Consider the following 24462-nt stretch of genomic DNA (forward strand, 5'->3'; position numbering starts at 1 on the left):
GCTTTGCCACAGCGTGTATTGGAGAGAATTGTACATTAGGATTCCACTGGGTATAAGGAAAAGTCACTGGATGAAGATTATTAACTACCCTGGAGGTCTTCTCATTTTACCATAGTTGGACAATATCTGTTTTTTTTTCCCCCACTGGTATAAGCATTTAGCTTCCATATTTATTCCTCAACAAGAGTTTGAGGGTGTTATATGACAAATAGGACCTCTAACAGCAGCAACAAAAATAAGCAGACAAAAGTCCTCTAACTTTACAGCCCAAGGGATCTCACTCCTATACTCAGAAATTAAACCAATGAGTACAGCCCTCTGACAAAGCAGGTGGCCTTGATCTCCTGACAACACAAGGGAAGCCCATGCCATTTTAAAATGGAGCCCTGACTGAACACACTTGGCACCTTGAGAAATGTATCCTCAGTCCCCCAAGATGTACACATCCAAAGCAAATGTATACAATGTTTCCTTCAACTTTAATAGTTTACCAGCAACATTCTTAGTCAACTCACCATAGATAAAAGTCTTCCTATTTTTAGTGCTAATTTCAGGATTAGACACAACGATCAGTCTACTGTATATTTTTTTTATTTTCTTGTCTAGCATGATGATTACTTTTTTTTCCTCCAGATTCCTATGGAATGACCGACCATCCTCTGATCTGTAAGATTCAGCTTTTTCATGTTTTCCCCTAGATCAGAAATGTCAAAACTTTTGACCCCTACATAGGATCTACAATGATATTCAGCCATAGACAGTTTCAAAAAAACTGTACTTCAGTCATCAACAACACTTAAGAGAAAACAGAAAAGTTGGAAAGAAACAAATGCAGGATAGAGTCACAAGGCCAGCTAATGGGACGCTGAAAAAAGTCTTTAAACAATGTAATTTCAAAAGCACAAAAAATCAGATATCATGGGATATTGATATTGATTGATCAATAGACAGACAGACAGGCAGATAGACAGACTTCAATGTCATTCTCTCTTGAGAAGCAACACCCTACTTTCAAACATGTACTCTTCCTAGGCACCAACCTCTCTCCCTTAATGACTACATTTAAAAATCTGTCAGAATCTATTCTAAATAAACTCCAACTTTGCTTTTTTTAAAAAAGTGTTAATTCTCAATATATTTCTCAATAACAAAAGCAAAGCTATATACCTGAACTCACACCAATGAACACAAGACACAAAAATTCAATGCCTCTTGACTACCTCCATCAAATCACAATTAAATAAAATCAATGACAATGGATAATGATTTAAATTTTATTAATTTAACATATGTGATGACTATAAATTTTATACCCAAAGATGAAGAACTAAAATACAACAGTTTTATTGCTGTAAGACAAAGCCATTTTTAGCAGATTCATTAATAGTCAATCCTGAGCTAAAGTCAAATTTATTACAGTATAATATATCACTTGATTTTAGATTTCTCACGGTAGCCAGATATTAACAATATCCTGTTCTAACAAATACTGAATACTTTTATGAATACTCATTTCATTAGAAGGTCTCAAGCCCATATTGGTGTGAAGGGACATTTCCTATACTAATTCCCAGTGGTTAATATTATCAAAGTAGATGACATCAGTCACAAATATTATCTTAACAATTTATAGAATTCTTACAATATTGCAAATAGGGATCAACTTGGTTATGCATCTCAACTTGTGTCTGCAAAAGTTACCTAGACAATCAACTCTACATCTAGGATATAAAGATTAAGCCAAACACATCTACAATGACACTAACTACTATAGAAGATTCCAAATCACTTTAGAAGGAAAACAAATCAGGGAACAGACATAAGCCCTGGCTCATTATATGCCAACAAAAAAGCCTTTTATAGGCTTCTACCTGATAACAACTAAATAGAGTGAGACTTCAGAATTCTGACATGATTGTAAGTTATGAATAGGAATGCTAAAGATTTTCATTGCTTTAAAGATAGATTTCAAAAATCATTATTTTCCAATGAGAAATGACTCTAAATAGGTAAGGAACAGAAACAGGACCAGCCATATGCTCATCAATCAGTAGAACAGGTACATCGGCCACTAACATCAGAGCCAGCAGAGTCATGTGGTCCAAGAGAAGTCGCATTGGTACTTGTAGACACAGAAGATAAACTCTGGTTGTCTGATGGAAAAATCAAACATGATTAAGAGAAATCATGGAGGAGGCTACTTGTTAGGATATTTCAGGAATAGAATGCAGGTCAAGATACCTGAGTCATTCTTATTTTCAACATTCATGCTTCCAGTCCCTGAAGAGTCACTACTATTCTGTCCATCCACCTCATTTCCATTAACCTCAGGGGCTTTTTCATCCTTAGGATTCAGATGCCCTTCTGAACCTGTGGTGGCTCCAACTGAGGAGTGCTGACTACCTGAGACACCTGACAAAGGTAAAATCATAATCAGAAGGATGGCTTTGGCTATACATCACTCTTCTGACCCCCACTGTGTGGGGACAAGGACGTTCACAGATAGATTACTAGAGATCACAGCGTATCTAGAGCCCTAAGAGCCATGTCCCCCATTTCTTTCAAAGTCTACATCACTATAACCATAGCCACGAAGTCTATATAAAGCAGAATAACCACAAATCCAAACACATGTATTTTTCCTTTCTTCATAGTTGAAGCTGGAGAAAAAAACTTCTCTACCTTTGTTGGAAAATGAAAATGCAGGTTACAAAACAAAGAAAATTTGGAAACTATTTAAAATTCTCAGAAGGACTCAACTTAGTAAATGTGGCTGAGAAATACCATCACCTCAGAGACTCAATGGTCCAATTCCATAAGAATTATGCTCACTCTATCAGTCCTGGCCCCAACCATAATTGCTCTACACCCGTTTCTTCCACTCACAGTTCAGCCAGTTTATTAAAAAGGTTGCTTGCAGACTGTATCATACACATGTGATCAAAACCATCTGGTCATGAAAAAAATTGACAGAACACATCCAGACTCCCCAATGTCAGAGGAAATTTCTTCCATGTTTACTAAGATCATTGTCAGCAAAGCCCTTGGACCCAGATCCACAATGAACCATAACACTACCCTGTATTTGACAAGGTCTCTACAAAAGAACCCAGATGTTACAACTGGCAAAGAACTCAACTACCAATCAAACAAGGGTTTTAGAAGCTCAGCAAAATCCAGATTTGATTGCCACACACTAACACCTGACTACCTGAGTCACTGGCATGGAGCTCTTTCCCACCCTCTGATAATCGTTCCGTTAACGTCTTCATTCCACTTCCATTGTGCATGCCAACTGTAGAAGGTAAAATGATATCATCAGAACATAGGACAAAAGTTCAGTATCCAAAATTGCATTCAGACAAATTAAACAATCTGCACCAGACCACCCCACCTGACATAATCTACCACCTTTTAGTTCAAGTTTCTCTGTTCTCACAAACACTGACTTGACACAAAGTACAGCATCCAAACTAGAGCCTTCCTTTCCTGATTCCTCTCTCTCTCAGAACAGAGCAACTTGGTCTCTCCATGGAAAATCAGAATGAGATTAATTTAGTCACCACACCATTTTCAATAACAATTAAGGTTCAAAAGATCCCAGCTGAGAGAACACCTATTATCAACACGAGACCTTGGCACAGATTCCCAAGGACCTTTGAGCATAAGCTTTGTCAGAAGACAAACTTCAACTAGAACTTTCAACTTCATTTAGCTGGACCTTTCCTTCTCCAAAGGGCAATGAAAATAACTTTAATTCTTTCCCTTCCAAAGAAATGAAATGCTCTAAACTATTGCCTAGATTTGGATCTCAACGGATCATAAGCTTAGGCACACTATGTCATCCACTGCAGGCATCGCTCCTTCTTCCAGTCCTACTTTGCCCTGATTCTTGGTCGCTCTCATTGTCTTAGGGATGCCCCCACAAGAATGTAGGATTGACATCTTAAAACAAAAAAAAAATTTCAGTACACATCAACTAAAATGGTTGGTTCTCAGGAAGAAAACATCAACATTTTAAACACTATAACTGAATGATTCAGAGCCCTTTATCCTAAGTTTATTAATTCATTGTCACCAAACCAATGTGACTCAAAGTCCAAGTCTGAATTTGATTTCAACTTTCCTTTCTTTTACTAACAGATTCAGAACTAGACGATGAGAGCAAGTGTTTTTTCCATAGGAAAGTTAAAGTAAGAGTATATGCTGTAAGTGGGATACCCGTTGAGTGGAATGCAGGTCAAGAAACCTATGCCACTCTTATTCTCATCTTTGAAGTTTTCATCCCCTGCAGACCCACAGCTAATCTCTGCATTCTGGTCATTTACACCAGACCCAGCTGCTCATTTACCCTGGAGTTTCTGATCACCTCCTGATTCTGTGGCGACTCCAAGTGATGATTGCCGCTTACTTTCTGCATTTGCGTCACCTGGCAGAGGTAAAATCATAATCATAAGGATGACTTTGGCTGTGCTCAGTCTTCACAGCTGCACTGTGTTGAGACAAGTGTGTTCAGAGCTTAATTACTGGAGATCATGGAGGTATCTAGAGCCCTAGAAAGTCACATTCTCCATTTTCATCAAGGCCTTATACCACCAAAGTCAACACATCCATCTGTCCTTCTCCAGTGGTAAAACTGGAGAAACCAGTTCTCTCCCTGTGCTAGAAAATAAAACTTCAAGTGACAAAACAGTGAGTTTTGAACCTATTTAAAATTCTCAGAAGGGCCCAGCTTAGTATAATGGGTATTCAATAGCAACCCCCTAAGACTCATTGGTCCATTTCCAGAAGAATTCAGGTCTTTCCACCATTCCTGGCCCCGAAGTACTTTTTAGTAAATGCTCTACATCCACTTCTTTTATTCACAGCCAGTTTATTAGATGGCTCTTGGTAGACTATATTATGCAAACCTGTTCAAAACAATTGATCATGAAATAACTGACAGAAAACTAACCCCAGACTCAATATTTTCAAAGGAATTTTCTTCCATGTTCACTAAGATCATTGTCAGCAAAGGGTTTGAACCCAGATCCACAACCAACCATAACTCTACCCTGCATTTGACCAGGCCTCTACCTAGGAACCTAGGTTTTACAACTGGCAAATAATTCAACTGCCAAGCAAACAAGGGTTTGGAAGCTCAGCAAAATTCAGACTCTGTTGTCACACACAGACACTTGACTACCTGAGCCACCAGCAGTGGCCGTTGCTCTTCCAAGAAATTTTTCAAAAATTTTCCAAATGAGATTTTCTCCTTGTGAAGCTGTCAAAGGGAACATTATTGTCATCAGAACATAGGTCAAAAGTTCAAACTTTGTATTCAGACTAATTAAAATTCATCACCTGACTATCCAACATTATAATAATCTACCATATTTTAGTTCATGTATCTTTGTCAGAAACACTGAAAGTATAGCATCCAAACTAGATCCGTCCTTGTTTGTTTCCTGTCTTTCAAAACAGAAGAATGTGGTCTTTATATGAAAAATCATTAGACCCATTCCTGTATTGTTTCTCTCTCCACAAACTGAAGAACAATGTAATCTCTTCATGCAAAATCAGAATGAGATTAATTTAGTCAATGGACCATATTCAATAACAATTATAGTTCCAAAGGTCCTAGGTGAGACAATATTATCAATACCAGCCCAGACCATAGATTTCCAAGGACCTTTGAGCACAGACTATTGTCAGAGGATGAGCTCCAACTAGAAATTTCAAGTTCAAATTTAGATCTGCCCTTCCTTCCACAAGGATCAATTCAAATAACTTGAATTCCTTCACTTTCAGATAAATGAAATGCTCTAAACTATTTCCTGGATTTAGATGTCACTGGCTCACACTGCTTAGGTAAACTATTTGATCCATAGTAGGCATCTCTCCTCCTTAGGATTCTGAATTTATTCTCAACTTTACATCAAAGTCTGTATCACTACAGCCAAAACATTCACTCTGTCTTTCTCCATGGGGAAAAAAAAACTGTAGTAACTAGTTCTCTCCCTTTGATGAAAAATGCAAATGCAAATTACAAAACAATGAATTTGGAACCATTTGAAATTCTTAGAAGGATCCAGCTAGTAGAGTATGTGAGAAAAAGCATCACCCCTGAGATTCATGGGTCCAGTTCCTGTAGACTCCTCTTCATTCAGTCATGCATGGGCCCAAAGTCTTTTTCAGTAAATGCTCTCCATCAAACCCCATCTATCCATGGTTTGGTTTACCTACTTCTTCCATTCACAGTTCAACCAGATTATTAAAAGTGTGCTGGTGGTCTGTATTATGCAAATGTGATAAAAAATATCTAATCATGAAATACCTGACAAGATACTGACACTGAAATCTGGAATTCTACTTTCCAGCACTCAAGTTTCCAGCCCCTGAAGACTCACTGCTGATCTCTATATTCCTGTCACTGCCATCAGAATTAGCTGCCTGTTTTTCCTTAGGCTTTAGATGGACTCTGAATCTGCAGAAACCCCAACTAATGAGGGCAGCTCACTTTTTCACTTGAGTCACCTGGGGAATTAAAATCATAATTGCAAGCTTGACTTTGGCTATGCATTCATCTTCATAACTTCACTGTGTTGGGACAAGGATGTCCACAGCTAGATTACTGGAGATCATGGGGTATCCAGAGCCCTCGGAACCATGTCTTACACTTTCCTCAAAGTCTACACCACTACAGGCATTGTCAAAGATGATTTGAAACAGAAAAATCCAAACTCATCTACACTTTCCTTCTCCAATGACGGATCTGGAGACAATAGTTCACTCTCTTTGATGAAAAATGAAAATGCAAATTTAGAAAATGATTACTAAAGTTTGGCATCCATTTAAAATCCTCGGAAGGACCCAGCTTAATAAACTGGGTCAGACACAGCATCACAGCTCAGACTCACATGTCCAGTCCTATTAGACTTTCTGTTCATTCCATCAATACCAGTTTCCAAAGTAATTTTACTAAATGATCCACACTGAACCAGTTCTCCCTTTTTTGCAGCCCTTTATCATCCTAAAATTCTACTAGATTGTTAGAATTTGTTGCCATATGATGTTCAGCAAACCTTATCATCCATAAACCTCTATTCATAAATTATCTGGATGACAACAGACCCCCTGGACCTACATTCTGTGTGGGGAGCTGAATAAATTCCAAGTGAAAGTATATTCTTGACATGAGTACAGACATGTTAAGGACCTCCATGCCTCACATCCTTGGGAGTAATAAAGCCTTCCTCTGCTCAGGTGATGAATTTGAGTGAAAGTTTAACCTTTAGCTAAAACACAGTGTTAGCAGGTAGTATTGCTTGCAGAGTCCTACTCCCAGATGACTATAACCTGAGACATGGATTAAATCTCACTGGCCCACACATCTTCAGTAGACTATCTGATCCACTGCCAGCCCCACTGCTGCTTCCAGTTCCTGCTTCACTATGATCATGATCCAACCCGAAATGACTAGTGACATCAGATGCAGGAGGTAAAGGCATTGTCATGTGAAGACCACCATACTTCACTAAACGTCAATTCAAAAGGAATATTAACACCTCAAGCACTTTCACTTTATTCTCCAGAAGCTTTTGTCCTATGTTTACTTTTAGAACTGTCACCAAACTAATTTGTATTAGAAATTTCCAGGTCAGTTTTAACTCCAACCTTCTTTCTCTACCTCTTCCAGAATAGAATACCAAGTGCTACCTCCAACAGAAAATCAAAATAAAAGAAATAAACTAAAGTCCCTGATCTTCCTATTCATATTAATATAAGTTCTATTCCCAATAATATAAGACATATTTGAAACTCCTTGTGATCTCCAAGAGCTGAAACCTGGTAGAATGCCTGTTAACTTGTCCAGAAGATATTTGCCTTTAGCAAGAGTTGAAGTCATTGTTTTGATAGCTGATTCCAATTCCACTTGGGAGTTTACATCTAAGGCGGCACCAGCACCAAAATTACTCTTACTTTTCAACGCGGCTTTATCTGAAGAATAAAAACAATGAATGTCACAGAGGATAATGGAATACTCCTGAATCCCAATGTTTTGTGTACAAATATTAGGTAACAATATCAAAATCACTGAAAATGTATCCTCCGCAACAAGTTATCTGACTGCACGTATTTTGCTAGCAAAGCACTAACAACAAAAGAATTCCAGCCACAAACTCCAGAGAACCTTTTTACCAGAATCTTCCTCTCCTTTCCCCTTTTAAGCTACAAATCAGCAGTTCCACTTGCGAGTAAAAAACAAAACCAAAAACCAAAACAAACAAAAAACTATTAAAATTTGGTCTATGATGATTCATTACTTATTATACAGCAGTTGAAAAAACTCAGTTTTCACAAGTTAACAAATTTATGTAATTCAGGTGTAACTCTGCATTGGAACTAGAGAGATACAGTCACCACCAGGTCCAGTGACTACAGTTACCTCCAGCAGGTACATTGTCTTGTTTGTCTCCATCAGCACTCTTGGTTTTCGACCTCGCCCCTACTGCAGACCCCATGTTTGCATTGGCACCGAAGCCAAATCCACCCTCCAATTTAACAACACCTGCAGCCCCTTGAAACAACAACAAGAACAACATTGTCACCAGAGAACAGACACATCTTAACTTTTCACTTTCAATACACAAAGCCTAAATTGTAGTATTTAGATCAATGAAACAGATTTGCTTTGATCCCTACTTCATTTTCTTTTTATTCAGTCCATCACCATGGATCCCGCCTAAGCCAGAACACCTATACCATACCTCAATTACTTCATACACACTTTGTGCCATGAGTGAGAAAAAGAAATGGGAAGACATATGGAAAATGAAAATGTTTTGCATATCAATAAATAATGAACAAATAAACAAATGGGTAAACACTAGCCCCTTTGCTTTGTATTAATAATCCACATCAGAATTCTTGCACCAATGACATGCAAGTCTCTTCCTGATGTTTTACTAGTTTCCACCAACATCCATAGCTGCTAAGGTCAATGAACCTGTCTCAAAACACCCAGAAAAACAGTATCTTATTGACCCTTGTTTCTTTCCCTGGCTTTAATTTCTGAATGTGAAAATCTATGTATCTACCCTTCTACAGATTTACCTTCCTCCAGCTTTCTTTTCCTCCCTCAAGAAAACTACAATGAGAGTAATAAAAAGCCAATCACTACCCTTGTAATTGTCATAAAGAAATATGAGCTGGAAAGTTTTCTATTCTGTGTGACAAGAAAAAATAATCAAACAAAAAACAAAAAAAAATACCATTTAAATGATTTTCCAAAATCCCACAACAGATCAGAGGTGGGATCTCTTTCTCCAAGACACAAGCCCCTTCAGAGCAGGGTATTTATATTGCTGCTCTCTTTGGACAATAGCATGGTTCTTTAAGTGCTAAATATACAGATTAGAAATTTTTCCCATGAGTTCATCCAAAACAAAATCCACATCCACCAAAGACCCAGTACCAATTGTCAACCTCTATTTTGCTAATATATGTAATCTTCGAAGCCCCAATTGACCATGTAAATGAGGAGCCCGGCAGCTTCAGCATCAAACCAAGGGGTGTTTTCTGTTTCCATGTGCAGGTTCCAAGATCACCATCACATCACAAAGTAAAGATCGAGTTTTGAAAGATACTGACCTTTTCTCTGACTACCAAAGAGCTGCGCCCTCCCATCTTAAAATGTAAAAAGAGAAATGGTATAATAAAATATCACATTTTAAGACAATGAAAATAACTTTACTTCAATTCTTTCTTACAACTCAATATGAGCAACCCCCTTTATATATAATAACTGACATTTTAATACTAATTTATTATTTTGGAGCTTTCTTATTTAATAGACTTCCCCCCATGTGATTAGGGAATACATTGGCCTATATACCGAAAGTCACACTTTCCCAGTCTTGAAAATGCAGTGGCAAACAAAACTCATCATTTAATATTGGTCAATATGCTATGTCTTTTCTCCAGAACAGCCTTGACCTAAAATTTTCCAATCTAAATTTTACCTGATTTTATTTTCCCTAATATTTTCTCAGTAATATATTAGCTAAAAATGAAAATAAAGAATGACCTAAACAATTTTATGAATTTTATTTGAGTGAGAATAAAGAATAGCCTAAGAAAGCTTATAAGAAATATACACACAGTGCCAATCTACATTTCATTATATTTATATATATACATATATTATAGCTTTAGTTATAACTGACTTTTTTACCTATCCCGGAACTTTAAAATTTTTCTTTCTTTAAAATTTTTTTCTACAGTCATGACTGGTGAAACCATATAAATTTTGTTTTGATTGACTGTAAAACTGCTGCTTAATATTTTTTTTATTTTGCTCAATTTTTAATTTTATCAGAATGCCTTCAATAAGTCTGGCTTTTTGAAATATCTAAGCAATTGGTCACTTCACGAAATGTCTTTCCTGTGATATTTTGTCTTAGTGATAGACTAAGTCTGGTCCTTTCAGAAGTGGCTCTTATTTGTAAATACCACAATTCTCAGTGCAGCCTTCTAGACTTAACGGGAATGTATACTCAAACCATGGTTATCAAAGTATAAACTGTGCTGAGAATGATCAATGAACCTTAAGGCTAACACACACACACACACACACACACACACACACACACACACACACACACACCACACCACACCCTTGAGATCACTTCTTAAAGCATAAATAACATCTGCTGAAATAAAAAATGTATCCCTGCATATTACCCTACTCTGAAGCACAAAAAAGTACAGAACACTAAGCATTAAGTACAGAGGCACTTATTAAATTTTAAAAAGACTCTTAAATTCTTTACCTTTGCCAAAGGTGCAGTGCACCACAGCCAGGCACAAAAGGATCAGCTTCATGGTGATGATCTGGGACCTAGGCATAGAAACCGTTCATGCCGGAGAATCAGGCCCGTCATGGCAGCCTCCGGCCTGCATATTTATAGGCCATCTCAACACCAGCTCTGGCCAGTAATTGGATTGGCAGGCCTGGTGACGACAACACAGGTAAACACTGTAACGAGGCAGTGACAGTCTACGGCACATCCAGTTAGTGTCCAATTTCTCTGACATCTTCTACCTTGGTCCAAGTCGGGCTCATGCCAGACACAGAATATGCCTTCTTGCCACCCTGGGCAAACAGCAAGGCCAGGAACTGAAAGCCTCAGGATTAAGGCTCAATTATGCTGATGACATGCCTTGATCTGAGCCCTATCAATCATCACAGATGTCTTAATGACTCAAGGAATTCAAATATTATGATATATTAAAATCATCCTTCCTTTGACAATAAAACATATTTTGAACATTTAACTTACCTTGAAACAAAGAACTCTTTGCTTTGGCTTAATAATATTATCATAGTTATTCCTTTGGGGTATACATATAATTAACATCTAGGTACAGACACACTAAAATACAGGACTGTATCTTTTACAGTCCTAGTTTTATTATTTTAAAAAGCCTAATATTCTAATAACACATCTTTCCCATGCACTTCACAATCAGACACACACATAAGCAGAAGTAAATGGAAATGTTGACATGAGAAAAAATGTTTGGGGACAGAAATAAGATTAAATAGAAAACCTGTTTAAGGGTTATTGATCTGCACAAAATTCAAGTTTGAGTGCAGAGTAAGAGCTGTTTTGTGCTTAGCAGCATAGGGAAGTAAACAAGATGTCTTCCATACTACCCAATGGACGTGAACCCTAGAAGGCCAGATGCGCATCTCTGAGGCTTCCATTTGCTTCTCATTGATACCCAGTTGCTACCAAGAAAACAGCAGAAGCTACAGGAAAGGGAAGAGTTTATTATTCTTAGAAAAGCAGCAAATATGTGGGAAATGAGAAAAACATAGACCAACTCCCTTTTTCTTGCCGTTTCTGTTCCCCTCTCTCAACTAATTAATCCAAAAGAACTGAACAAGGTCTTTCTTCTTAGACAACCTCATCAATGTGTGCTGAATGTTTTATGTACCTGCTCCCCACCCCACCAAAGATTAAACTACTTTAAATCTGTTTGTCTGTTTAGGGTAACACAGTCACTGCAAGCCATGTGAGTCCCCCCCCCCCCCCCCCCCGAGATCAGAAATGTGGAGAATGTGCAGACATGGACACATTAATGCCAGAGGAAAAGCCTCCTTCAGATTAGTGAAGAACACTGACTTCAGGACTGGAAAAATGGCTTAGTGGATAAAGTGCGGGACATGCAAGTATGAGAACAGGACTTCAGATACCAGAATCCAAGTGAATGCCAGGTGGGAATGGTACCCGGCTCTAATCCCAGTGCTCGGAAGGTAGAGACAGAGGATGCCTGGAGCAAGCTGGGTAGTTCCATGTTCGACTAAGAGACTATTCAGATGAATAAGGTGGAAAACAATCAAGGAAGACACCCATTGTCAGCCTGAAGTCTCTAGACACACAAGTGAATCCATACATGTGGAAATATCCATAAACATGTTCACACACAGCATACATGCAGACACATGAAGGGAAAGAAAATGACTTTGTATGGCTTCGAAACAACAGTTCTGTTTTTCTTCAGTAATTAACAACTAAATTAAAACTTTAAATATGGGGAAGAGGGGTTCCCAATAAAGAAAAAAGCACATCTAAGAGGGAACAGTGCTTTTTGAGGCATAAAAGACAGAAAATCACTGCTATCATTTATTCTGCATTTTCTGCATAATACACAACTCTGTTGTAAAGGAGACAGAAAGCTCACTTTTTTATATCACCATTATGATGTAATTATTCTGCTATGAGTTTAACAGATGGCTGAGACACATAGAAGGCTAGACTAAATCACAATTTATCAGGAACATCTGGGGACTGAAGGGAAATGTGAGACATTAACAGTCAGCTGGACTCAGTAAAATGCTAAGAATACTCCAAGAGAGTTTAGATTTCCTCAGCTTGGGAGTGGGGTCTAACACCTGGACAATGAAAAGAAGATGAGAATTGGACATGTCAACTAGGGAAGGGGTTTAGGTGGTAAGCACAATATGGACAAAGCTGAATGCAATTTCAAATATTCTATGTCTCACAAAGTCTTGCTTCCTGCCTTTCTAATCAAGTATACCCACATTCCCCAGAATCCTTTCACCCTTCCTCATCCCATCAGCAACACCAGTACACCTGCTTCCGTTGTGTGGTCAATCATCACCACTATTAGTTCTCATTAACCCTCACTTTCTTTAAGCTCTTTATATGAGTTTGGGAGCTCCAAAACAAGGCTTTTGTTAAAGTCCCTCCTTTCCTCTACTTATGCCACACAAATGAGTATGGTTGGATAAAGTCACACACACACAGGCCAAACTTCCTCACCACATGGGAACATATACCATAACCAAACAATTCTAGTTCCTATCCACTCTGCTCTGATGTTCTCCCATGTTATATTCCCTACCAGTATCCAACACCTTTCTCATAATTCCTTGGAGTTAATGACATTACGTTAAACTTTTATGAGAAAATAAATGCTATCAAAAGATAAGATGTAAGTTTCCATCCTTCATGTCCTCATCTACTGACATCTGTACCCAAACTCTACCTGCCTCTTTTTTAATTCACATAAACTCCTACATCAGCAGCCAGGATTTCAGTCAAGATGCCAGCAATTCTGTCAGCTCCCACTCTGACAATATAATCCTCTTTTGGATTATTATTAACACCACTTCATCTCTGCAAGTTTTTTCTTTAATTCTTCAGATTTCAAGATATCTATGATAGAGATCATTGTAAAGGCAAAGGTATCCACATATGAGTTTATACTGTAAATTTCTACTAAATGTTATTGTAGAATTGTTAAAAAAACACTTTTTGTGTGATGTAGACTCTTTTGTTCAAGAATTTCTAACAAGGTAGATCAGTTTTACAAGGATCATCAAGCACTTAGCTTTTTCACAATACTATAAAAGTAAAATAAAGGTCTCATAATATAAAATTATTATACATATCTTACAGGAATGTCGATCAAAAGAGCAAAAGGCAAATGTCACTTTCCTGATTCAAAAGGATGTGGCTTAAGTCTATACACTTAGCAATGTACTGCCAGAGAAAGTCAACTGTCGGAAGGACAATAGCATCAGTGTGGGCAAGATTGAGTTTACAGAACAAGGTTTGTTCCAGAAGGAAATATGGGACATATTAAACAAGATCTGTTTGGGCTATGGAACAGAAAGTTCTCTATTGTCATACACACTACGATCGAAAATCTGAAAAGTGACTCTCTCAAAATTAGACATGTGTTGTGATATGAAAAGCTTTAATCCTGGAGAAATAAAAATTTAGTTAAATTTTTGAGGAACTGCTCATCAAACACATGCCATTATGTAACATTCTATATAAACAATATAAGCTTGACAGTGATAGAACACCTCCAAGAAGGCAGGGGAGACTGACAATGTGGAATGGACTTTCAAAGGGTGTTAACAAGAACTTCTTCCCACTACCTCAGATCTCAGTATATCTTCACTGGGGATGATGTTCTCAGTCTGACTTTCAGTCCTTCACACTCTGGTTTCAAACTTGTGTGCCTTACTCAGCCAAGGTAGACCTTCCCTGAATGTTCTGCCATTTTCTAAATATACTGATCATTGTCTTAAGGTTACCCCACTCTCTGTTCCTGTCCTCCTTTCTTCTGAATAAGGATGTTTTCTGAGCCTGTCTTCTCAATGTGTCCTGCAGATTTGCTACCAACTACCAACGAACAAACCAACAAAACATCTGGATATGGAAGTCAACATCCTCAGGCTATCAGAATGGAATCCTATTTGGAGATAGTGTTATTGAGAGGGAATTAAATCCAAAGGAGGGGGTTCAGGTAGGCCCTTATGCAATGTACTGCTCATGCTAAGAAATTTGACCCCAAGGGAAGAAAACAGCCACACATAACCCCACGGGGGAGCTATGCTGGGAATGCAGTGTTCCCTCACAGACTTAGAAGGGATGAACACTGCCAAGCACCTGGGCCCATACTTCTAGCTGTAGAACTGTGTGAAAACAGACTTCTATTGTCTAAGTCACCCAGTCTGTGGTTGTAACATTCTTTTTTTTAATATCATTTTCATTTTTAATGATTATTATTTACATAAAGATGGTAGTTTCCTCTCCCTCTTCTCTTCCCAGTCTCCCCCACCTCCCCTCTGAGCCCCCACATCTACTTCTCTCCGTTTCTATTCAGAAAAGGGCAGGTTTCCCATGGATATCAACCAAACACGGCTATCAAGTCGCAGCAAGACTAGGTGCTTCCCTAGTATTAAGGCTGGACAAGACAACCCATGAAGAATAGGGTCTTAACAAATAAATACAGGCAGCTCCTCAGGAGATGGCCTATACAAATCCACCCCCGACCCCACAATCCTCCCCTCTCACTACTTTGTTATTTATTTATTCTTCTCTCATACAATATATCCTAACTGCAGCCTCCCCTCCCTCCATTCCTCAGAGTCCCCTGCTCCCCACTTCCCCAGATCCAATGTTCCTCAGTTTCTCTTCAGAAAAGAGCAAGCCTCTCAGCAGAGGTCAGGAATCCCAAGGAAGAGGAGGAAGAAGGATCGTAGGAGCCAGAGGGATTGAAGACACCGGAATAGCATGGCCCATAGAATCAACTGAACCCACAGTGTCTTTTTGAAGTTTGGATCAGCATTCAAATGAGCAGCAAAGTATTTCCACGCGTATGCTTTGCAAGGGGCTCAAACAAACATGACAGACATCAGAGGGTTTTCTGAGCCACACTCACCATGCTTCTCTGCTTTTCATACTGAGCAACACACATTTTACATTCAAAATTTCAGTTAGTCTTGCATACAGTCTTTTGTGAGGGTGGGTAGTGGTTGGTTTTGGGCTGTCCTAGAACTTGCTTTGTTGATAAGGCTGGCCTCAAACTCATAGAAATCCACCTGCCTCTGCTTCCCAAGTGCTGAGATTAAAGGCATGCCCAGCTGTATGTGCATGCCATCTTAATTAGTATTTTCAAACCAAATAAGGCATGCTATAGTGACATAACAATGGTTTATTTCATTACCAATGACTTTTTTCATGCATGAATAATATGTCCTATAACCCCTGACAGGCTAAAGGAATACCAGAGGCTAAAACTGACAGGAATCACTTGCAGAAAAATTTTGTTTCAGAACAAGTAAATTAGGACACTTTATTCTTAATCTGGAGCTATGCCGGAATAAGTAACTCTTTAAAAGTGTGTAACCACAAGGTTTATTTCATAGCAAATATCCATGTAACTATGTCAAGACATAGAAGATTGGAGGCCACAAGATGGTGGACTGGATGCTTTCAACTATCACCAGGTTTTCAGGAGAGGGTGTCAGACCAGGGACGAACACTTTGGAGGTGTGTGACAGTGGAGAAGGTACCGAAGTTTAGCTATGAACAAAGACTTGGAAAGTTCCCTAATGTTCAGAGAAAGGAACAGGCAATCAAAGGAGCATACTCAACCATTACACTGTGTCATCACCTCAGAGGGTGGGGCAGAGACAAATTCAATAAAGTAGGAGAAGTTCTTCCCAGAATACAACCTGCTGGGGGCCACAGCACAGTGCAGAATTACAGCCTCAACAGACAGGGCACTTACAATCTGCAGGGCACACCCTGACTGTGAATTTCTCTTTCCTTTCCACACAACTAACGACAGGGCAGTATCAGTAAGCCGTGTTAAGAAGTCAAAAATTGTAAAACTGACAGCTGTGTTTCCGGGAACCCGTCACAAGAGCCATGTACTGATCCAGTGAGCAGAGGATACAGAAGTCTGGCTAAGGGGCAAGACTGGATCAAAAGCTCTGCGAGCGCCCCCTGGTGGGAAGCCAGTCTGGGCCACAAATGGGAAGCGCTTCATGGGAGCTCTAAAGGGAGAGATAAATGTAACTGAAGGACATACAGGAGGAGGCTGAAGGAGAGACAGAAGTAACTGCTTGCTTGTGGGAGTAGCACAGACGGTGGAACACAGCATTCACCCTACCTTTTCTGCAAGGCAGATGGACACACACCTTCTGCCTACGCCATCACTCTAAGCAGACGCAAGCAAACACACCAGGCACCCAGACTGGCACTCTTGATAGAAATGCTCAGGTCTGCACCCACCCAGCAAAGGTCAACAGGATGAACAGGAACAGCGACAGCCGGTGCTGCCCCCTGGTTGTTAGACAACCCAAAGGAAAAAATAACAAGGTTGACAACACACAGCCTAAGTTCTCTGCTGAATGTGTCGGGAAGTCTACTACTACCCAGGCTGAGAGTCTTCCCTCCTGCCCCACAATTGACCACCTTGAAGGAAACCTGGTCATTGTTTGATTTGGATGGGTATTTTTTAATACCATTTTGGTCATACCTGCTTTCCTGAATATTTACATATGAACGCTTTTTCATCATCTCTGTGGCCCCATTCATCTATTCTCTTTTAATGTTTCACTTTAAATCTCTTCTTTCTTCCTTTCTTTCTTTGTCCCTTATTTTAACTTTTTTATTGGATCATTTTCCCATCTTGCTTCTTTTTTCACTTTTTAAATTTTCCTTTGCTCTGATTTTTTCCACTATTTAACTCTTTAACTGAATCTCCTTTTCCGCTTCTCCGGGTTCTCATTTCCCTCATTTATCTGCTCTTCTTATTTTCCTTTCATTTTGTATCACTTTTAAAAATCCTTTTCTTATTCTTAGTTTTTAGTTAGTACAATCCTTTCATATCACTCTATACTATCTTTTTGCCTCTGTTGGTACTAGTATTGTGGTGGTAGCTGTTCTTAAATGGTTACTTTATTCTGTTTGATTCCTTTACATGTTGCAAGTTGTTACTCCAGTTTTCTTCTCTGGGAATGGTGCTAGAAATGGACCACAGTGCCTAGAGCATAGTAGGCAAGTACTTATCTACTGAGATGTGCCCCTATCCAAGTTGTTAAAAACTGTACCATAATCTAGCCATAACATAATCACACTCTAACCTCAGTAAACACCTATGGTAAATGGGAGAGACTATAACGTCTAGATTTATAAAAATCTAGCTAATATTTTAACAACCCCAATATAAAAAGAGTAAATATGAGAGAATAAGGTGATACAAGTTCTCCAAAAATCAACAATCCTATATTAATAGGGACCAGTGATATGAAAGAAGAGGAAAAGCCCTACAACCAACACAAATATTATTATAAAATAGCAGTGAACTCAAACAAGATGTGTATAAACAAATTAATAAAACAGAAAAGAATATGCTAGGTTTCCAGAACCAGAATTTCCTCCTGTTGAGTGGGCCTTATGTCCAATTAGATAGCTCTTGGTTACTGGCCATAGAAGTGCCACTGCATCTATAAAGAGGGCTAGACTAACATGCAAGATGTGTGTTCTAGTCTAAGCCAGGAGGTTGGGCACAGTGTGGCTGGGGTTCATCTGACTAGTTTGGGGAGCTGGATATGGGACCCAGGCTAGTTCTGAGAATTGGGGAGTGTGCTTGCAGGGTCCTGGTGCAAGTTGTAAGAGCTGGGCTGGATCTGGAGGTTGAGTATGATACAGGCAAGATCCTACTCAGTGTCTTTTGACATACAGGGCTCTAACTACTAATTAAAACTTATATTATTTTCTTACATTTTTCCTTAGTGTAAAAGTGTACCATAAAAAGTTCTAGCATTTTAAATATCATTTTTTCTATTTATATTACTTTTAACATACAAAGTTAGTTGAAATAATAAATAAGTTATGGACAAATTTATATAGAGCCAAGAAACTAAGAGCACCTAGAAAGTCATTTTCTTTAAGGTAAGGTCAATATCCGACAAAGAAGGGATAAAACATAGACTGCCAACAGCCAGAGGGTGGGCAGCTCTGTAATTGACTCAGTAATTACCTTTGTGGAAACCAGGGTGTATAAAGCAATTCGTAGAAGCTACACAAAATGTGATTAAATTGTCTGCAAAGCATAATAATTTACTTACAGTATTGGTAGCATGTGTGTTTACTTACATATGGATACATCTGGTATTTATCTTTGACATAAAATACTTCTTGGTAAACACAGTTCGCTAAAGGTCAAAGAGACTCCCAGCTTTACTCAAGCACAAAGGCGCATAACACTGAAATGTGATCTACTTTACTTTATGATTTCCTAATACAAGGAGAAAGGGCCATCCAGAAATGTATACAAGGCTGTTGATGTGAAAATTCACTCATAAAACCCTGTGTCATGGGCCTGGGGCTAATCATCAGACACAGAGAACATGAAACAAATGGAAGGAAAGTTGCTTATTGAAGGGGGAAGCAGAACAGGTAAAGGGAGGTTCATGATCATACATGTGATATATGACAGTTACATAAAGAAAAACTCCTTGTTTTGTGCTAAAGTAATTTCTATTCGATCATCTTAAATATTGATGCTGCTCTCATCTGTCGTTGTTAACCTCCAACAACTAAAAACAAAACAAAATAAAAACAAAAGCAGAACACTTTCTATCCCTCTGCTGCAGGGAGCTTTATCCTACTCAGAATAGAGCACACATGTTGGGGATGTAGCTCACTTAGTTGAGTACGTAAGGTTGAGTACAAAGCTAGCATACGTAAGGTCATGTCTGTGATGCCTGGCACCACATAAAAGTCACTTATGGTGGCACATGCCTATGATACCAGCACTCAGGAGATGGATGAGGAGTATGAGAAGTTCAATGTCGTCCTTGGCTATATAGTGACTTCAAGGCCACCCTGGACTACATGAGACCCTGTCACAACAAAAGGAGAAAAGAAGGGCTCAGTGGTTAAAATTATTTGCAGCACAAGTCTGAGGACCTGAGTTTAGATCTCAAGCACTCATGGAAAAGCTGGGCATGGAGGCACGAGTCTGTAACCATAGCACTGGAGGGTAGTGACAAGGCTATCCAAGAAACTTACTGGCCAGGCAGTCTATCCCAAAGAGTGAGCATCAAGTTCAGTGAAAGAGCTTATCTCAAAAAAGGGCAGAGAATCGATTGAGGAAGACACCCCAATGTCATCCTCTGGTCTACAGATGCACCTGGACAAGTGAGCACACCCATGCACACCTATGTACACCCCTATGTCTTAGTTAGGGTTTCTATAGCTTCAATCAAACACCATGATCAAAGAGCAAGTTGGAGAAGAAAGGGTTTATTTGGCTTACACTTCAGCATTGCTGTTCATCACAGAAGGAAGTCAGGACAGGAACTTGAGCAGGGCAGGATCCTGGAGGTAGGAGCTGATGCAGAGGCCATGGAGGTATGCTGATTATTAGCCTGCTTCCCATTGCTTGTTCAGCCCACCTTTTTATAGAACCCAGGACCACCAGCCTAGGGATGGTACCACCCACAGTGTGCTGTGCCCTCCCCCATTGGTCACTAATTAAGAAAATGCCTTACAGCTGGATCTCATGGAGGCATTTCCTCAATCAAGGTTCCTTCTTTGATGGCTCTAGCTTCTTTGATGGCTCAAGTTGACACACAAAACTAGCCAGTACACCCCAACACACACACACACACACACACACACACACACACACACACACACACACACATATATAGAGGAAAGAGAATAGAAGAGAGTACATATTATTGAGAGACTAGTAGCAGCAGGCAACTCACTGGAATAGAAAAAACGTAGAAGTACCAACTGCACTGATCTCAATCATAGCAAATTAAACATGTTTTATTGTTTATAGCTCATACTAGTGACAGGGTCACTTAGTGCATGCAGTTGAGTAATTTAAGATTAAACAAAACAGATAAACTTTTACTTTGGTACAAAGAAATCCTCCCCTTGTAACAGGGTCGCATGGAATTTGGACCAGAGTAGTATAGAAGAACAGGTGAGTACTTGATAAAGCAGCAGACAGGAAGGTAACGGCCTGGCATGAAGCCCAAACTCATTTTCCCAACTATACCTGGTCATGGGTTTCAGTGAAAGAAACAGAACTGATACTTTGGGAGCAGATTCCTTCCAAGCTTTGTATTAGTGGCTAGAAAAAAATAACACAAAGAAAACAAAAGGTCTCCACAACAGGGGAAGTTCCATCATAGATGGCTCACAAGAGTAACTGCCCGAGGTCACAGCATTTAACAGTGTGAAAATTATAAAGAAATCCTTTTTAGTGAAGTTGATGCACACCATGATTCCTTATGGGATAATATTTGTGCATGACTTGTGACCAGAACCCACCAGGTTGTTCTTCAGTGACAGGGTCCTAAGTGAGTGATCACCAGGAGATAAGAAGATAAAGAAGATAGAGAGGAAAGCTGGGGTTGGGAGGTCTTGTAAAAGGTATGTTATATACCAAGCAATCTTATTAAGAACAGAGCTTCTTATAATACTATTTCTGGGGTGTGGTGATGGGACAAAGTCATCAGAGACTATCATACAATGGGACTAAGTCAGAAGGAAGGTAATCAAACAATATTGCATGAAAGAAACACAGACTGAGCCCAAAACAGCCTTGGGACTGATAACCATAGCCCCTATGGTGGGAAGAGTTGGGATCTCAGGGTCTGAAGCCACAATTCCCCCAATGCCCTGGCCCCAGCCTATTGCTGGCTCTACCAAGCCTATTCCTGGTTTAGAGAAGGACCTCTGTTCCTTCCATACAGCAGGATCTCAGAAAAAAATTCCGAGACTCAGACCCCAAGCAATGACTGGCTCTGCCAAGTTCTTGGTTTTAAACAAGGAACTACATTCCCTCTCCATACATGAGTGCCTGCGAGAAATCCTTCATTCAGCCCAGCCCCCAACAAACATGTCTGAAAATGAATCACATTTTACATGCATGGCTAGGAACTGGCCCCAAGACTAGCTAGCTATCACCATATAACAAGCCAAGTAAGTCAAGATAGAAGTTGAGGCAAGGTCCTTGACTTTTCCTTTTAAAGTAAACTAACGAGAAAATGGACTCTTGCCAAGTGCTCAGTTGGAGACTGATTTAGGGGTAGTATACACAGAAGATGGGTGATGGCACACTGGCAAGCATTTTCCCAAAGGTCAGAGTTTGTGACCAGATGCTGCATCCCTCATCCTAATGTCTAGTTATAAAGACGTTTTAGTTCCATGGAAATGGAGACCAAGTGTCATTACTTCCTTAGGCTACTCTTCTGGCTGGTTACTTGCCCACACCCTCATGCAGTTCCTGGTATGTTACACAAAGACTGAAAGGCAAAGGTCACAAGCTAAGTAGAGAGTCGGCATGAGATAGTCTCAACACTTAGCTTCTATCTCAGCTTACTCTCTTCTTTTCAAACACACTCCCCTTGGCATTACACAATAAATGGAAAGCTTAACCAGCTCTTTGGGTGACTTACTGCAATTTGATGAACTCATAAATAATGGCCCCAGGACTAAGAGCAAGGTCTTTCCAATTCATAGCCTCCCCTCCCCGCCCCTCTCTCCCTTTTCTTTCTTTTTTCCTTCTACTTCACTTTTAAAGTAACTCTGAAGATAATTTTAGTATATTGAATTCCTACTATGTATGTTTAAAAATAATAATAGAAAATTATCTGAATTTACTTGCAGGGTATATTTTGCAAAGAAATGGGGGAAATCTTTTGTAATTACATAAAGCTCTAGGTTTCTTTTATGTTTCTCAAGATGGAAGATAAACTTAGAATTGAAATATGTCTCTATTATTCCTAAGACCCTCTCCAAGAAGTTCATTAGCTTTATAATTGTTTTTATATAAATGCTGTTATCAAGGGTTTCCCATACATTAGATTCAAGTTGTCAAGGGGTGGGAAATGGTCACAAATGCCAGTATTTGGCAGTATACATTTTTAAAAGGTGCATGCTCCAAAGGCAGTGCACATGGGTCCATCTGCTAGTGGGCAATATCACTGTAGAAACTATTGTCTGTTCATCCCTTGAGTCACTTCCTGAAAACTAGCTTTGAATTTTATACCTTCCTCCCTGATGACCCATTTTATCACACTGTTCTATTTTCATCTATAAATGGGAACCACACTGCTTTATGGTGTTAAAGTGCACAGACACAATGACAATCAACTGAAGTAACTTAAATGGGGTACTGTGTAGAGTTTAGGTTTCAAGTATCATGACGTAGCAGATTATCACAGAGGCAAGGCAATAGCCCAGTGGGCACATACTGATAGTCTTTCTTCCTCCATACTCTTCAGGCCAAGTCTTTGACACACAGAGTCTCTCTGGGTAAGGCTGGGTATCAAATGCCAAGGAAACAACAGACTAGGAAGCTCCCATTGTCCCTGTCTCTGCTCAGGACTCTGTGTTCACACAGCAAGCCCTTGACTCCCGGACCTCCTGCCTATGCTTCAAAGCCAAAGAGTAAGCACACTCTAAATGCCTTGAAAGATCGGAAGAACCAATTGCGGCATCTGTGAAGCACCCACATCTTAGGGTGTTACAGAAGCAATGGCAGGGCCATTGAAAACAATGGAGAACAAGATTTCCACTCATTGTGAGTTGGAAAATTTCAAATGTTATTGTATTTTTTCTGTCTCCAGGGAAAGCATTTGTTTTTAGATTCATTCTCAAACTCTACATGGCTGAGGGGGGAGAGAAAGACAGAGAACATCTTAGAAATATGATAATAGGGAAAGATGTCTCTCAGTTGACAATCACTAAGTCCTTGCTAGTAGTGGAGCAAGAATTCTAGCACAACTAATAACTGCTTGAGGCCATTCTCCTGTCTCTGCTCAAATCCTACAGTTTTCTAGGAATCTCACTAGAAATCCCATTCACCTCTTGGGTAGCCTGTTGTTGTCCTGTGCCATGGAGATCCCCACAGCTTTGATCTGCAGGACACGCCCCTTCCCATGCTCCTCCAGACCATAAATGTGGTGGATGTTGGGGTGGGCCAATGCATGACCCTTGTTCTTGGCCTGGCTTTTTGCAGAGTTGGTCAGTCCGCCAGCTCTCTCCTGTCTTCACAACTGGGGTGAGCTCTCCAGCATTGCCCTGGCTAGCTCACTCTTTACAGTGATGAGTAAGGGGCAGAACGGTGCTCCTGCTTTCATGCCCCAAGGGTCGGCTCACCTACACCCATACCACCAGGGCCCACCCTACTGTTTCCCAGGCCAAGTGCAGGGGACACTCTCTAGAGTGATACAGCTGGAGAGAGCAGGGACAGCTCTCCCTCTCGTATGACCTCAGCTCTTCCACCCACCACAGGCAGCAAGGCACAGGTGGGGTCTAAGTATCATCAACAGCATAGCAGAAGCCGGAGACCTTGAGCCAGACCAATGACTTTTTGCAATGAACACTTATAAATAAAGATATGTGGATAAAAGGGTATATTTCATGACTCACTATGTCACATGACAAGATTTATGATGAGATTTTTTATTTTCTTTTCTCTTAAATTTTATTTTATTGTATTGTATTTTGGGGGGTGTTGCAAGGGCAGAGGGTAGACACAAAGGGACAGGGAAATGAATGGGATTGAGATGCCTGACGTGAAAGATAGAAAGAATAAATAAAAAGAAAGTTA

The 24462-nt window shown here is 39.6% G+C and overlaps 1 protein-coding gene across 1 annotated transcript in view; it reads right to left on the reverse strand.

The window, feature by feature from the left end:
- Positions 1-12345, reverse strand: part of Muc19 (mucin 19, oligomeric) — a 194988-nt gene extending 182643 nt beyond the window's left edge. The window contains exons 1-10 of the mRNA XM_059247992.1: positions 12245-12345; positions 10815-10882; positions 8429-8560; positions 7867-7980; positions 7362-7516; positions 5186-5263; positions 4336-4429; positions 3212-3295; positions 2242-2412; positions 2064-2153 (exon numbers count right to left, since the gene is read on the reverse strand). Of these exons, the coding sequence (XP_059103975.1) occupies positions 2064-2153; positions 2242-2412; positions 3212-3295; positions 4336-4429; positions 5186-5263; positions 7362-7516; positions 7867-7980; positions 8429-8560; positions 10815-10882; positions 12245-12345 (1087 nt within the window). The remainder of the gene's footprint in view (positions 1-2063; positions 2154-2241; positions 2413-3211; positions 3296-4335; positions 4430-5185; positions 5264-7361; positions 7517-7866; positions 7981-8428; positions 8561-10814; positions 10883-12244) is intronic.
- Positions 12346-24462: the final 12117 nt, after the last annotated feature.

Source organism: Peromyscus eremicus, chromosome 20 (assembly GCF_949786415.1).
Source record: "Peromyscus eremicus chromosome 20, PerEre_H2_v1, whole genome shotgun sequence".
NCBI classification, from domain to species: Eukaryota; Metazoa; Chordata; class Mammalia; order Rodentia; family Cricetidae; genus Peromyscus; species Peromyscus eremicus.